Genomic DNA, 15,554 nt, shown 5'->3' on the forward strand with positions numbered 1-15,554 from the left:
TGCCCAGCGCCACAGGGTCACTTGTGGGTGACCGGGCAAGGGGACGGTGGCTTTTCACAGCCGGCGTCCCTCCGGGATCGTTGCCATCCCCAGCCCGCGTGTGGACATCTCCCCCGCCAGCTGCCCGAGCCCCTCACCCCAGCATCAGGGTGGGCACCGGCGGCATGACCTTCACGGTGGTGGGACCAGCTGGAGGTGGTCAAGGTGACACCCCATCCAGGCACCTGTCCAGGGCCCGTGGCACCCCAGCTCAGCACCTGGGGCCAGATCCTGCCCTGCTAGGTGTCATGGGGCCAGGCTGTGCTCACCATCCCCGTGTGCAGCACCGAGCACCCAGACGTATCGGGGTCCTGACGCCCCCATGCCCCCCCCCGCCCTGGCGACGGGCTGTCCCCGCCTGCCCCTTCGGGGAAGCGGCTGCAGGGCAGCCCCAAGAGCGGGGCCGGCTGCTCCCTCTCCTGCCATGCTGACGTGGGAATTTTGGCTTGTGCTGGTTCCCGCAAGTGCTTTCAGGATGATCTGCTGGGCCGGTGCCAGCTGGGCCGGTTCCTGGCCGGCACGGGCTGGACAAGGTGCAGGAGGCACCCACTCAACCCACAACCCAGCCCCAGGACCTGGAGGGGTCCCAGCAGGGCAACCCTGGGGCAACCCTCTGCCAGGGGGTCTCACGCTGCCACACTGCCCCCCAGCCTGGGTCCCACCACTGCCCTCCTGCAGGGGACAGGGACCCCGTCCTTACATGCCACAGACCTTGGTGCACATCGGGATGGGCTGCACACCCGGTGGGGTACAGCCCACGGGGTACAGACAGTAGAGCCAACCCCAAGGCCCAGGGGTTGCTCCTGCCTCCAGCTGGAAAAGGAACACCCAGTGGCTGCAGCCAATCCATGAGCACCACCCAGGGCCTCACCTGCTATGAGACAGGTGTTAACTCTGAAACCTAATGATGACTTCCCTTCCCAGGACCTAGCAGCACTAAGCGTTCTGCCCTCAGGCTGTGTGAAAGGACCTCAGCAGTACAGCCTGTTGGTGGGATTTCCTGGGAGAAACCCCCCATGGTGGTGCATGTGCCCTCCCCGGAGCTGGGGGAAGCCAGGGCCCTTCTGGAGCAGGTGGCTGTCAAGGGGGCTTAGCATGGTGTGCCTGAGTGCCTGTAGGATCACCCTGTTTCCCAGAGTGGAGCTGCCGTCTCAGCAGGTCAGTGCTTTCAAGAATTGGGGGGGAGGGGGGACGGGGATGTGAATCAGCGCCTGGTGGGGCCCAAAGCCCCCGTCAGCTTTCCAAGGAAGGAAGTGGTGGCCGGACCCGAAACCCTGTGGGTGTTGGGGCGCGGGCGGTGGAGCTGGCCTAGCACAACCCCCCCTGCCCCCAGCACTGGAGCTGCCCGGCTTGGCCCTGGGGACTGTCCTGGGCACCCGCCCCACTGCGGTTCTGCCTCGTGGCCACCCTTCCTCTCTGCGGGGCCTGACTCGGGCACCCTTGGCCCCTTCTCGGCGTCTGCCAACAAGCGAGCACTTCCAGGGTGTCCCTGTGTCCCCGGTGCTGGATTTGGCATCCCCAGCCACTGGCTGGGCTCTCGCCTTCCCTGCTCCATCCTGGTCTGCTCCAGGGATCCCAGGGGTGGCTCTGGAGCAGGGACAGGCTCCATCCACACCCTGGAGCAGCCCCACACTTGACCCTCAGCCCCTGGCCGCCGGCCCAGCATGGGTGTGCTGGGAGATTCCCAGATTTCCCCAGAGAAGGAGCCCAGCTGGTCCGAGATGTTGCCAGGATCCACCCGGAATGGCTGCGTATCCCCTATCCCCATCAGTCCGCAGGGCTGGTGCCTGTGGGGTGGAGGGGGGACGACGATGGTGGGGCACAAGGAGGACACAGCCTGACCCCCTTGCCTTTCCCGGCAGGGTGAGGGGGTGGTGGGGCTCAGCCCTTTCCCCATGTGCATAACTGCGCATATAGTGCCCATGCCAGTAATCCCTGCTCTGGTCTTTGTCTGCAGCAGCAGAACAAAGCGGTTTTTGGGAAGGAGGATCCGCGGGCTGGAGCAGATGGCATCCGCTGGTGCTGGCCAGGGCGCTCCCTGCCTGGTCCCACTACTGCCGTCGAGGCCCGAGTGCCCCCGGCTCAGCTCTGAGCTGGCCCACCGGTCTTGCAACCCCCCAGCACCCCATCCCTGAGCTGCCAGGACCGGTCCCAGCACTGCTGGGATGTTGGCTCCAGCCCCCTGGGGGTGCTCTGGGTTGGAGCTGGCCCCAGCTCTGGTCCCTGACCCTGGGGAGAGGAGCAAGGTAACAGAAGTCAGCCCCACGTGCACTCCCAGTCACAACAACAAAGCCACGGCAGAAGCAGGCCAGGCTGGTGTTTTTCCAACTTTTATTTTAAAAGTCATAATTGAAGCTTAACAAAGTTTGACCCCATTATTGTTGCAAGAGCTGGGGGCACCCACAGTCCCCGCGGAGCCATCCTCCTGCCCCCCGCCTGCCCTGGCCCTGTTTCCCCAGGAGCTCCCAATTCATGGGCTCGTCTGCGCCTCCGCCGGACTCAGCAACGACCGTGACCACAAGCAACCTTAAAAGAATGTTTGTTTATTGGGGAAGGAGGTTCCCGCCATGGGTGGCAGGGGATGGGAGAGCAGGGCTTGTGGCTGTGGGCCCGGGGAACCCCTGTGCCCCCCTCCCACAGTACAGACATGCAGGTATTTATAAAAGAAAGGCAGACGGGGGGACCGGGGCTGTGTGTGGGAGCTCCGCTCAGACAGCATCTTCCCCAGGGACAAATAAAAAAATACAGCCAGGCCAGAGGGTCACGGAAAACCGTCATCATCGTCCTCTGCCATCTCCTTAGCGAACTCCAGGTCCTGCTGCTCACGCTCCCGGCGCTCCTGGAAGGCAAAGGCAGAGGTTGGTGGCAGCTGGGGGACAGGAGCCGTGTCCTTCCCGTGGCGTCGGTGGCCACTGGGCTACAGTGCCAAGCGGTTTCTGGCAGCAGGCTGCAGTGACCCAGGTGAGATCTCACCTCTGCAGATTCCAAGTCCTTGTTGTAAGATTTGGGTGGGAACCTCATGGCCTGGAAACAAGAACGGAGAGGAGAAGCTCTGAGCTGAAAAACTCATCAACTCTGCCCCGCTGTCTCTGTCAGCTGGGCCCTGCCAGCCCCTCGCCCAGGGACCTGCCGCGCTCACCTTGACGGACATGTTGTGGATGTCGAGGCAGAAAGAGATGCGCTGGTGAAACGCTAGCTGGGGCTCCCGGGTGGAGTAGATGTCGATCATTTCCTTCGACTGGACGTAGCCCTTCTCGTGATTAATGCTGGCCTCTATCACACCGTCCCGAATGGCCTGCAAGCCGGAGGGCACGCGGTCAGGGCACCCGCTGTCTCCGAGGGCTGAGGCAGCAGTTTAGAGTGAAGGGAGGAGCTGGCTGCTGTGACAGGAGCGGCGGGCTCAGGACACAGCGCACAGGGAGGGGACTTGGTGCCCTGAGTGTCCCCAGCATCCCCTGGAGGGGCCTCAACCTGAAACCGGCGACTGCCCCAGGAAGGGAGCGCTGCAGGGACAGGGCAGAGGCAGCCTGGCAGGAGAGCGAGGCCAGCTGCCAGAACCAGGGGCTGTGGGCAGCCCAGGACCCAGAAGGACAGGACTTCATATGCAGCTACCTTGGCAACGATGAACTCCGCATCCTCCGGACTGTCCAGCTGCAGTTTCTGGGCAATATCCGCCAGGGAGATGCGAGAATAGGAGAGGCTGATCATACGGACACCTGCGGGGGAGGAATGAGAGTGGAGCCCGCCGGGCTGGGCAGCCCCGGGCCCGCCAAGCCCGTGGCATCAGCCGTGATGGGGTCCCCAACCACCGCAGCGGCAGTCTCCTACCCGTCTTGATGACGTTGTGCCTCAGACGAATGATCAGGGTGTAGGTGCCGTCGGCCTGGAACTTGTCCCCAAACTGATCAAGGACTTGGTTGAACTTGGCCAGGTTCCCCGTCCTGACGGCTGGAGGAGAGAACGTGTTAATGGGGGAAGGAGCAAGGGCCGGGGCACGGTGGGGAAAGCGAGGCAGGGCTGACTCCCAGGCCTGCCATCCCCTCCTCCCCAAGTGGAGTCTGCAGCTGAGTGCCATCGAGGGGAGAGGAGAGAAATCCCCACTGCTCCCCAGCCCAGGGCTTCCCACTCCCTCAAAGCGCCAGACATTGTTGTGAGGGACTGAATGTGGGCAGGAGCGGCCTGTCGTACCCTGAGTCAGGAGGAAGTAGGGCATGAGCGACCGCTTCAGGGAGGGTTGTCTGAACTGGAGCCTGTCTGGGATCTCCCCGAGCAGCAGTTCCACCACAATGAGCAGCTTGTGCACCTTGAGCAGAAAAAGACGGTGAGTTCCTGCAGGCCCCAACCCTTAGGCAGCTTCCCCGGGGACCCAGGAGGTACTGAACCCCAGAAACTTCCCATCCCCACTCACCGTCTGCTTGAAGCCGACGGCTGTGTGCTGCGGTGCCTTCCGCAGGGCGTTCGTCATGGTCCTCCGCGCCTCCGAGTACTCCAGCTGGATGGCCTTGATGCGCCCTGCGGTCACAGGGGGCAGAAGGCATTTGGTAAAGCCACCGAGTGAATCCAACTGGAACCACCCGGATGGGGCTTCAAATCCTGCCTGGAAGGCCCATCTCCAGCTGCAAAAACGGGTTCTCTGGGGAGCCAGAGCTCTTGACCTCAGGTGCAGGCCAGGCTGCCAGCACCATGCGGGACCCTCTGCATCTCACCTGTGTAATAGAGGTACCGAGCCCACTCGTTGTTGTTGGCCTGCTCGGGAAACACGGACTTGGAGACGAGCTTTTCTGCTTGGTCGTAGAGGTTGTAGTGAAGATAGTTCCTCAGCAGCAGGTTCAGGAGGGTGGCTTGCCCATCTGCATCATGGCGCAGCGTGGCTGTCCGTAGCCGGGCATGCAGGAAGCTGGAGGAAAGGGAGAGAGCATGTCAGGGAGGAGGAAAGAACCAGCCCTGCTCAGCGGGGCACATGGGACCAAGCTCAGGGACAGCCCGCACGCAGGACCCACCCTACCTCCTGACCACGTCGAGTTTATTCAGGAATTCGTAGATGCGGGAGTGGTAGTAATAACATTTTGCCACCACCAGGTCAAGGGCCCGGCGGTTTTGGGAACTGATCTTCTGCATCAGGTCGTCAGACACTTTCTGAGCCTGCAGGAGGGGAGCAGAGGTCAGAGCAGAGGGACTGCTGCCGGGAAGAGCAGAGAGACTGCCAGGGCTGTGGGACTGAGCCTGGGAGCTGCCTCCAAATACAGCTGAAACAAAGGGGAAAGTGTGGTGCCGCAGACAAGCGGGTCTGAGGCTCTCCAGACCCCGTCTGGTGCAGGAGCACCACACAAAGAGCTCGGCTTCAGAACCAGCAGCTCAGCGAATCTCACCTCCGGGTATCGCTTGCTGTTCATCAGGTAGATGACGAGAAGCAGTTGGAGGTAGGTCTCCACTTCTGGCAAGAGAGGGGCTGAGGCCGCCTTCCCTGTCCGTGGGCGAAACTGCAGCTCTGCTTCAGTGTCCATGGACTGGGGGGAGAGAGACATGCTGGATCCCCATCCCGCCAGCGTCACTGCCACCCGCAGCGAGGCCTGTCCCCAGCCTGTCCTCGGTGACAGCTCTGCTTGAGGTGTGAGAAGAGAGCCAGCCCAGGCTGCTGGCACTACAGTCCCACCCCTGCCAAGAGCTGCAGTGACCCATCTCATCTCATGTGCTCTCCCGAGTAGCTGGGCTGTGTGTCCCAAGTGTCTCCAAGCCCTTGCTGTTCCTGGTGCCCTCCCGCCCTGCACGGCCGCACTCTGGAGGCTCCTTGGTGTGCGAAAGGAGTCCCCTCCGCAGCCGGTCACCTCTCCCCATCCCCTGCCATCGTACCTCCTCCAGGAAGCCAAGGAGGAAATCCCGGACGGTGCTGTTGGAGGTGAAGAAGCCATTGATGGCTTTGTGAAGCACATTGGAGTTGAGTCGGCGGGAGGTGGAGGGCAGAGCCCGCAAGGCGCGCAGGACGTAACGCGGCTCCTTCCCCGATACGGCCTTCTCCAGCTGCTTCACATGCTCCTTGATATCTGCAGGAGCAGACGGGATGCACCATCAGCACGCGTCTCTCAGAGGCCTCTGCCGAAGGATGCACCAGAGCAAAGCTGGTGCCGGGATCTCTCCGGGTACCAGGTGCCCTGTCCTGCTGCTGTCGGTCCCTCTGTCCGCTCGTGGGACTGGGGCTGTGTGGCCTTGGTGTCCCGAGTGACCTGACGCGACCCCGCGGTTGTCCCTGCTTGGAGCAAGGGGCTGGAAAAGACCTCTCCAGAGGTTCCTTCCCCCTCGTTCCCCCTCCGGGCTCCAGCCTCCCTCTGCCGCCCCACGGGGTCCCACCGCAGCATTTCTGCAGCTCCCCCTGCCCCTCACAGGGACTCTCCCACCTCCCTTTCCCTTACAGCCCCCCCAGCTCCTTTTCCCCACACTGATCCCCTCCATTCCCCTCCTCCGACACCCTTTCCAGTATCTCTCCCCCACATACACCCCCCCCCCCACCTTCCTACCCTCACACTACCCCTTCCTCTACAAGAATCCCCCCCAGGGCTCCCCACCCCCCTTCCTCCCCCAGCTCCGCCCTCCCACCCCCGGGGAGCCTCCCCCGAGGTGACCCCGGTCCCTCTCTCCCTCATGAACCCCCAACCGACACCCCCCTCCCCCAGATCCCCGTTACAGTGACCCCCCTCCTGTGTGCCCCCCCCGCCCCTCACCCTCCAACGTGATGGCGTCAAGCTCCCGCTGCGGTTGCCGCTCCCCGGCCATTTCGACCGCCGCTGCCTCCTCCTGCATCTCCACGTCGGGGGGAGCGGGGGGCGGCCCGTCGGGGGGGGCCTTGGCCTTGTCGCCGCGGCGGCGGGACGCGCCCTCCTGCTTCATGGCCGGGCGCGCCGGGGCCGGCCGTGACACTGCAACAACCGCGGGGGACGCCGGGAGTCGCCAGGCTCGACTAGCCGCACCTTGCCTTAACCCGCCAGGCCCGCGCGATCGAGCACCGAGCACGACACTTTCTCGGCTCTTTCCGAAGCGGCCGAAGAGCTCTCGGGTGTTTCCGGCCGCGCTCTCTCGGGTGTTTCCGCCGGACGCTCGGGTATTTCTGTCGGTGGCCGGGGTGTTCCCGCCTGTTGTTCCGCGCATGCGCAGACGCTGCTGGCCTGCCGCCCTGAGGCGAGGTGCGAGGCCCGGGCTTCTGCCAGGGAGCGGCTGCTGTGCCCCCCGCTCCCCACGTCCTTGAGGGGCTCGGAGCCAGGGCCAGGCTCCCCTCGTCGACTGCTGTAGAGCATGGCCAGACCCCTCGTGACAGCGGTGCCCTCGGTGACCGGCCAGGTGAGCGGCGCTACCCTTTGCTGAGGGCACCCCCTTCCCCCAGGAGCCTGAGGGACCCTCCCAGGCCTCGGGTCTGTGGGGAGCCGGGTCTCCAGGCAGGCAGCACCGCTGGGTGACTGAAAATACCTGTAAACTTAAAAATTGCCTTTAAGAATGTCCAGTCATTCAGTGAGAAGTTATTCTCTTTATTTATAAAGCATTCATCAAAATATCTGTAGCGTTGTTCTGAAATGTTGTAGCTTATTCCTTGTCGCTGCTTGTGGGGTGTGTAATCTTGTGATGGAGGTGCTGTTTCACCAGGTGTGTGTCATTAAAATGCTGTGAGATCCCTCAGCTTTCTAACGCTTCCCAGCTTACTGAGTCACACGTGAATCACAGGTGTGACCAGGGTAAGTGAATTATTGCTGAGGTATTCCTTTGTGCCTTACTGGCTGCATGAGTGGCTGTGTGCTAGCATGTTTTATGAGAACCAGTATCACGCAAAGCGCAGCTGACAGGCTTGCGATTATTTGGGCTGGTGGATTTTTCAGATGGCACTCTGCATTTGTATGGGGGGAATGAAAAATCAATTTTGGTATCTAGCTTCTGGCTTCTACAAGGAGTTTTCTTGCCTTAAGTCTGCTTTTCCTACTCATTTCAAAGCAGCACTCATCTGTGTAGAGTGAGTGGCGGTGAGGAATGCCTGGCCTATGTAGGGGTAAAGTCTGCAGAGAGAAACTGGCTTGCAGGAAGAGACTTTCAAATACATTATCGAGTGATTACCTTTAAATCCTCCCTAATGGGAGGACATGTATAACCTAATCTGAGTTACTCAAAAGGTCGAGGACATATAGAGACACATACAGGGCTGCTACGGCCAAGAAGGCTTTTGTACAGACAACTGATCCGTCTTTCTGGAGCTTGACTCCGCTCATCTCGACCATTGCAATGGTTAATTTTTGTTCCCTCTCTTGTGAGAAGGAGAGCAAGCTGGCATCCACACTGAAATGCTCCTCTCTGTCTTCCATGTCGTGTTCCAAGATGCTCTCAACCTTCACAGCAACAATAGAAAAATCAAAATCAGTATTTTAATGCTCCCTTCTGTGGAAGTCAAATAAGGAAATGATCTCTTTGACTTGTGAAGTGCTTTACTATCTTACAGGCACACTAAATAACCCATGTGTGGCACTTTTCACCCTGAAAGATTGTCATGCTCATGTATTCAGTTCCCAGTTTCTTGTGAATTAGTTATGTCCAAGAAATTAAAATTGTAGTGTGTTTTTGTGGTGGTGTTTTGTTTGTTTTGTTGTTTTTTTTTAACCTGGAGCCAAAGCAGCCAGAAAATTCTGACTACCATTTCAAGAAAAATGGTCATCAGCTGTGTCCAATTTAATGTTTATTATCAGCAAAACAGTTGTTAGAATTCTCAGGTCTTGATGTTTTGGGGTGATTTCTTTCAAAGTGAGTATTTTGATCCCTGCCGAGTTTGAAGCAATTATTCCTTCCCTTCTTCCCAGTGTAAGTTGTGATACTGCTTCCTATATCATCACCTAAATGTTGCTTTACTTAAAATAACACTCCCCCTCCCCCTTCATTTTGAGCCAAATGCAATGCATGTTCTCTCACCAGCTTAAGCTGTTGGGACACAATCTTCTCTTCCAAGGACTCTAGCAACAGCAGCAGCTGATCTTCTGTTAGCTCTGCAGAATTAAAACAGGTTTGTACCAAAAAAACCCCACCATCAATGTTTTAGAGACAACTGGTGAGGTATGAAGGGTGACCATCAACTGTCTTTCAGGGAATGCCTGTTTGGTCAAAAGTTCTTCAGATGTTTTAAGCTAAATTATTAGTGCAGCCTCCCTGTGAGATGAATACAGTTGTTACTCTGGGTACAGATGATTCTCATATCAAAAGTATAGAGACCAAGGTGGGTGAGGAGGAGGCTCAAGCCATATTTTGTGGCAGCCTTGGGAAAAAGAACCCTGGAATTTGTGCTGCTCTTTCTGTAAGGTAATCTTGCCATTTTTACCCACATTTTAATTCTGATTTCAAGCCCTCTTTTCAAGGATCCCCTTGTTCACGCTGTTCCTGGACTGAGCGGTAATTCAGTGTCATGCCTCTGGCAGTTGCCGCTCTGCGACATTGCGACTGTCGCTGAACAGTAGCTGGTACGGACAGGTCTGTGCTCTCAGCATAGATCACCTTCATTCCCACAATCTAAGAAATTATTTCACGTAAATCCTCTGCAAGTCTCTCGCACTCTGTAAGCTTTATATATTCTGCTAGTCTTGTTGGTAGGAATGCTTTTAATATATCCTGGTGCTACTGGATATCTCTTATTAAAATGGCCAGAAAGCCTTACCATCTAACGCATCAAGAGTGTAGGTGATTGCTTCTGCCAGCTTAAGGAGAAGATGTCTTGAAGAATCCTGTAAACTGCTCAACAGGTCTTTTAAGTCTGGGCTTTCTGTTTTCAGCTCACAACTACCGGTTTCATCAAGAACTGCTTCCATCTAGGGGGATAAGAAAAAGAAACGTCAGGATTTAAGAGAAGGGGGTGCTGATAGTCCCTTCCAGGCTAACTACAGAAGCATATGAACAGTCATCTAGTATGTGTCTCTCCTCCTTAAGCCATTTATGAGGCTGTAATTGAGGCTTTAGCATTCACACCAGTGCCACTTAAGGACTGAATGTGAAATTTAAATGCTTTGATACCTTCAGGTAATTCTGCTAGGCTGTATTCAGGACATATTTCAGCAGTTGTCTCTGTCCTGAGCACTTTCTTTCTCTGTATGGTGATGGAGACCAGACAGATACACCAAGTGAAGGATTTTTGGATTGGTAGTTGTGGCACAGGAGAGATGACTTCTGGGGCAAGAGGTATGATCACGGATGTCTCTCCTGGCAGTAAGAGGAACTTTGCTTACTTTGTGGGTCAGCTCTTCAAAGAGGTTCCTGTCTCTCATCACAGCTTTGATGGCTTTTAAAAATACGACGAACAGATCAGAAGACAGCTTGGAGAAAATTTGACAAGTATCTTTAACTTCTACCTGCAGTCTGTGTAATTTTCCTTGTGAGGAACCTGAAAACCAGAAAGAGTCCAAATATGTCACTTCTGAAATAGTCAATCCCACAAGAAGTTCACTGGCACCCCTAAATTTAGAATTTGAAACATTTCTATGAATATTTTTTTAAAGCAATATGCAATTTCGAGTTGGACAGTTGTTGTGTCTCAGGTAATGGTACTATACAGTAAACATACCGCTTTTGGTGGTTTGTGTTTATCCTGAGAGATTCCATCTTGCCCAAAGGGGGTAAAAGTAGTGCAAGCAGAAGTAGTAAAATACATTGCTTACCATCACATACAAACATTCTGGAAGATTCTGGGAAATATTGAAGATCTGCAACAGAATAAAAAGGGCATTGCTGATTTAGAAAATACTTAAAGTATTTTTTTACCAGGGTGGTTTTTAAGTCTGAAGATACTGGTATCCCAGGTCTGAAATCTCATGTGCTAGTTGTAGGTCAGACTGGTGTTTGCACTCTTCTCCAGTGCATCTGTTTTCTTCCTGTTCATTTAAAACTCATTATTACTAGACCTCATTCCCTGCTGTCATGTGCCTTGTGTTAGCATCTGTATCGGCCAGTAAGTGTGTTAAAATACGAGTAAATTAGAACGATAGCTTATACTCAAAAAGATCCATGCAGGCACGGGAAGCACAGAGCATAGGGGAAGCAAGCCAAATGTGACCTCTAAAATCCTGCAGCAGATTTTGTGGATCTCAGTCCTTTCTTTGCCTCTCCAGTGTAAGCGTCTTTTATGCCAGTCTTTCCACTGGAGGGTCAGCCATCCTGTTTTCTCCTTCGCTTTTCTCTTCTGAGTAGGAAAAGAAAACAAACTCTGCTTTCTGTGCCATTTTTCAACAGGAGTTCTGCAGTTCCTGAAATCTAGAGCTGAGAGTTCTAGTATCCCTCTTTCATTTCTTTATCAAACCCTCCTGAAATTGCATCTCTTTCCTGAGTAGCTCTTTTAACTTACATACTATGTATGGCCTTTTCCCAGGTAATTTCTGTCACTCACATTGCATGTGTTCATGTCCTTGCAAATGAACTAAGGGTGGCCGTGAGGCTGAATGATACTTCAGAAAATGTTTTTTCCTCTTCTGTGTGTTGTTTCCTGAATAGAGGAGTTGGTAGTTTATGAAAGTTACTTACCCCATGATCCATCTGTAATGGTCAGCTGGATTGCCCTGAATGCCAGGGTGCAGCCCTTGGGTATAGTTATGCCTTGTCTGTTCTCTCGGGTGCCCTGGTCAATGAAAAAAAAAAAATCTGTTACTAGGTGTCCTGGTTTTGGCTGGGATAGAGTTAATTTTCTTTCTAGTAGCTGGTACAGTGTTATATTTTGGATTTAGTATGAGAATAATTCTGATAACACACTGATGTTTTCAGTTATTGCTAAGTAGTGTTTATACCAAGTCAAGGATTTTTCAGCTTCTCATGCCCAGCCAGCAAGAAGGCTGGAGGGGCACAAGAAGTTGGGAAGGGACACAGCCAGGACAGCTGACCCAAACTGGCCAAAGGAATATTCCATACCATGTGATGTCATGCACAGTGTGTAAACTGGGGGGAGTTAGCCTGGGGGGGGGGCAGAGTGCTGCTCAGGAGCTAACTGGTCGGCAAGTGGTGAGCAATTGCATTGTGTGTCACTTGTTTTGTATATTCCAATTCTTCTATTATTGTATTTTTTTCTTAATTCCTTTCTGTCCTATTAAGCTGTCTTTATCTCAACCCATGAGTTTTACTTTTTTCCCTGATTTTCTCCCCCATCCCACTGGGTGGGGGGGAAGTGAGCGAGCGGCTGTGTGGTGCTTAGTTGCTGGCTGGGGTTAAACCACGACACTAGGCCTGGATGGTGTGCAGATGTTTGGGAAGGACTGACTCCTGAGCCTGAAGAGAAATCAAACCTTTGCACAAAACTTGGCTTGAAGCTTGGTCATGAAGCTCCCCTCTGCCTTAATGGATTCCTCGTAGCTGGTCTCCTCTGAGGCTTCTAACGTTTCATGAACCACATATAAATTTTGTTGTTTTTTCTGTAGTTGTTGAATAAAGGAGTGATTCGCATTCATTTTTCTAAAAGAGAAAAAGGATGCAATATCCTGGCTGTTTTTCTGTGAGTTACAACAAAAGTACTGTAGTCTGCTCAGAGGCAGAAGCCTTATGCTTGCGTCTTTTGTCACATTACGTGAGTACATGTAAATATCACAATGTCAGGGGTTTCTGTGGGAAAAGGTGGCAGAAAATGGGCTACAATTCTTGCTGCCCTCAATGCGTTCCCTTTCTATGTCTGAGAGGGACCGGGGCAGGGAGGCTGTGGCCTGGCAGGTCATACAGGTGATCTGTCCTGACCTATATGCTCCTCTGCAGGTACAAACCGCAAGAAAAGACGGCTTGAATCCACGTTGAGGTATTCCTACTTTCTGAATTACAAAGAAATCTATAAGCATCACAAAGCTGTGTAAGGAATCTTTATCACCTCTTTCCTGTCCTCCAGAAGTATGCTAGTTAGGGACAATGGCATGCTCTCCGGTCTTAATCTTTGTTTTTGGCTGTTGAAGAACCATTGACCTAGCATGGGGTAGAGGAGGATGACCTGAGGGCATGTTCTCCCTTCGTGTCTGCCTTACCTTTCTGTTTTCAGTGCCTCGAGTTTTGGTATTGATATGTGGTTCTTCTCCAGCTTGATGGACCACTCTTTGGACAAGGAGGCAATTCCTTTCAGCTCTACACTTGCAGAGTCGACACGAAGGCTTAGACTCCCATCAACTCTGTCACTGACACTTTTTTTGATTGTAAATTGCCTTGAATCTTGACCGTCTCCCTTGGGAAAGAGGGACTCTGAAATAATTTGATGCATTAGCTTAAGCTTGATTGCACAGGCTCAATGTTTTTAACTGTTGCACACACAAGAAAGATGGAACATGGTAGAGTTCAGCCACAAATGATACAAATGCTTTGTGTATGGAAATTTTGAACTTAAGATTGATAAATGTGGGCTTTACCTGTGCTTCTGTTGTCTTCTCCAGGCAGCAGCATGTCGTCGAGTGTGTACCATGTCTGTCTGTAGCAGGGAGATGGCTGGAATATGGTTTTTCTTTTTCTTTTCACTAGACAGAGGGGTCTGAAATGTTCATGGTCTAAGATGCTGTGAACCGGGACCAGGTCTCCTGTTGGATCCATTTGATTTACTATGGATTGGGTGACTTTTTTAAACATTCTGCTGTGGCTGGATGAATTTTTGAACCAAAGCAAAGTGTACTTGTGCTTTAGGAAAGAGGCAAGACAAGTTAAGTTAAGCAAAATTACTTGAAGTACAAGCAGAAGGTTGCAACAAAATACGTTGCTTTAATAATTAAGAACTTTTCAAAATCAATAATAACACAAAAAAGCCTACATTAGTACAAGGACACAACTTTCACAGGATTCTTTATAGGGAAGTGTTTGGAGAGGTAGGGATACGAGCCCTGGCTTGCTAATAAGGCTTGTTTAGACTCATTCCCCTTTGCTGGTGAACTCCCAGTTGTCATGCGGACTGAGAATGCAGCTAGCAGTTTCTGAGGATACTGATCTGCAGCACTGGAGTCTGTTACTCTTCTTTCAACTAAGATAGTTTGTTGCATGTACCAGTACATAACATAATTTTCATTACTAAACTAGACATTGCTCCTTAACCTAGGACCTATGAGGGTCCTAAATGTTTTAACACGTTGTCCTGATGTAAGTTTAAAAAGAAAAAAGCTTGAGCAATTTCTTGCTTCAGCGTTTTCCCTGTGCATCTTGTTGCCTGGCAGACAGGAATGGTTTAGCATTGTTTCGAAATAGAGCACTAGAAAAGTGATTTTGTCAAAGCCTTACTGCAAGGAAGTGAAAGTGCTGAGAGGTGAATTGTGGGTTGGGGTGGGGGGAAGTAGGAGAGCTTTTGTTCTATGGCAAATCTCCCCCAAAATACAAAAAAATCATCCCAGCACAACTACTTGGGTATGCCCTGCTGCTCTGCCCGTATCCCCTGCAGAGGAGAGCTGGGTGTTTGAGAGGCAGAAACAAAATCACTGTTGCTTTCCTGTTGCAGCTTGTTTTTACTCCAAAGTTCCAGTTTTGCTTCTTGGTTCCGTTGGCATACATAAGACATGATGGAGAAAAACTTTGATCTACAAATGAAAAAACTTCCTGTACTTACTGAGAAGTGGGTAGGTCTTTCCCCTCTTCTGCACCCTACTTCATCAAGTCTTGTTAGAGAAGAGACGCTGATCCCTGTTTACAGTTCAGATGAGCAGATGGGGGGGATATCTTCCCTCTCCCTAACGTCCCACAGGGGTCTGAAAAAAGGAACTGACTTAGTCCGATTCTTCCAGAAAGTAGGAAGACTGTCACATCACAAAGGATGGTGTGTTGTACACAATGGAGCTGCGGAAGGGAAAAAGTCTTGTGTACTTAATGTGGGATCATTTGAGTAGTACGTAGGGGACTCATTCCCTTGGGAGACTTCAAAAAGGCAAAAACTACAACAAGGACACTTAACAGACAGTTTGCTCCACCCCTTTTCTGTACCAAAAGCTCTTAAAAATGTACTTGCCTGTTTGTGGAAAGAATGGCTTCTCATCTACAGTCGGCGGGCAGTGTGCAATGTGCAGAGCAGTCCTCTGTGCTTCTGAAGTGATGGGGCCTCCTTAAAGCAGCAGGGCTGGGGAAATGCTCTCTCCCCGCCTTTCCGGACAGATGACGTGCAGAAACAGACTCCACAATCAGTGAGATTATAAAGTAGGTATGTTTCTTCAGCGCTGGGCAGCATGGGGGGTAGTCCCACCAAAGTTGTGTGCGCCTGACTCGGCAGCTCGCTTTAAATTTATACAATCAAGTGTTACATATGCATAGAGTTTTGCAATACGCCTATACATAGGCACGACCTATCCCCGCTTCATATTAAAATTAGTTCCATGAAGTCATTTTCCTAAGTTCCTCCCAACTGCACCTGTGTAGTGCCTCCTTATGGTGGTCATCAGGGGGTGGTGAAGATGAAGGCTGTATGTCTTCTTCGTGGTGAACTCTTAACCTTCTGTCCCTGCGCAGACTCAGTTGCTCCTTGCCATTTATCCAAATCACAAGGTTGGTCTTGGCTGGTTGTTGGGGTCCTCCTGCTTCTTACCAGG

General features: G+C 52.9%; 2 protein-coding genes across 3 annotated transcripts; both read right to left on the reverse strand.

Annotated features, from left to right (window-relative positions):
- Positions 1 to 2,353: 2,353 nt before the first annotated feature.
- On the reverse strand, positions 2,354 to 6,968 carry PSMD3 (proteasome 26S subunit, non-ATPase 3). Its single transcript, XM_069786375.1, has 12 exons — positions 6,756 to 6,968; positions 5,890 to 6,080; positions 5,409 to 5,546; positions 5,045 to 5,181; positions 4,746 to 4,936; positions 4,448 to 4,551; positions 4,228 to 4,342; positions 3,868 to 3,987; positions 3,652 to 3,755; positions 3,179 to 3,334; positions 3,013 to 3,063; positions 2,354 to 2,878 (listed from the first exon to the last, which is right to left on the reverse strand). The coding sequence occupies exons 1-12, from the start codon at positions 6,919 to 6,921 to the stop codon at positions 2,801 to 2,803; spliced, it is 1,551 nt and encodes a 516-aa protein (XP_069642476.1). The 5' UTR covers positions 6,922 to 6,968; the 3' UTR covers positions 2,354 to 2,800.
- A 564-nt stretch (positions 6,969 to 7,532) lies between these two features.
- Positions 7,533 to 15,231, reverse strand: GSDMA (gasdermin A). 2 transcript variants are annotated; one of them, XM_069786376.1, is made up of 10 exons: positions 14,981 to 15,231; positions 13,410 to 13,671; positions 13,035 to 13,245; positions 12,315 to 12,480; positions 11,563 to 11,656; positions 10,704 to 10,748; positions 10,275 to 10,429; positions 9,710 to 9,860; positions 8,974 to 9,047; positions 7,533 to 8,399 (listed from the first exon to the last, which is right to left on the reverse strand). In XM_069786376.1, exons 1-10 carry the CDS (start codon positions 15,005 to 15,007, stop codon positions 8,166 to 8,168), a joined length of 1,419 nt encoding a protein of 472 aa, XP_069642477.1. In that variant the 5' UTR covers positions 15,008 to 15,231; the 3' UTR covers positions 7,533 to 8,165. The 2 variants fall into 2 exon arrangements, with proteins under 2 accessions (XP_069642477.1, XP_069642478.1); XM_069786377.1 differs by lacking the exon at positions 14,981 to 15,231 and adding an exon at positions 14,585 to 14,949.
- Between the last annotated feature and the right edge of the window lie 323 nt (positions 15,232 to 15,554).

The sequence above is a fragment of the Haliaeetus albicilla genome, chromosome 7 (genome assembly GCF_947461875.1).
Source record: "Haliaeetus albicilla chromosome 7, bHalAlb1.1, whole genome shotgun sequence".
Classification (NCBI taxonomy): domain Eukaryota; kingdom Metazoa; phylum Chordata; class Aves; order Accipitriformes; family Accipitridae; genus Haliaeetus; species Haliaeetus albicilla.

Excerpts from the sequence above, each read along its gene's own strand:
- GSDMA (XM_069786376.1), bottom strand. The coding sequence starts at position 15,007 with ATGAGAAGCCATTCTTTCCACAAACAG. Across the intron at positions 12,481-13,034 it reads GAGGCACTGAAAACAGAAAG|AAAAATGAATGCGAATCACT; the intron begins GTAAGGCAGACA and ends TTTCTCTTTTAG. Across the intron at positions 10,430-10,703 it reads CAGAATGTTTGTATGTGATG|GTTCCTCACAAGGAAAATTA; the intron begins GTAAGCAATGTA and ends TCTGGTTTTCAG.
- PSMD3 (XM_069786375.1), bottom strand. The coding sequence starts at position 6,921 with ATGAAGCAGGAGGGCGCGTCCCGCCGCCGCGGCGACAAGGCCAAGGCC. Across the intron at positions 4,552-4,745 it reads TCGGTACCTCTATTACACAG|GGCGCATCAAGGCCATCCAG; the intron begins GTGAGATGCAGA and ends CTGTGACCGCAG. Across the intron at positions 3,335-3,651 it reads CGGAGTTCATCGTTGCCAAG|GCCATTCGGGACGGTGTGAT; the intron begins GTAGCTGCATAT and ends TCCGGCTTGCAG.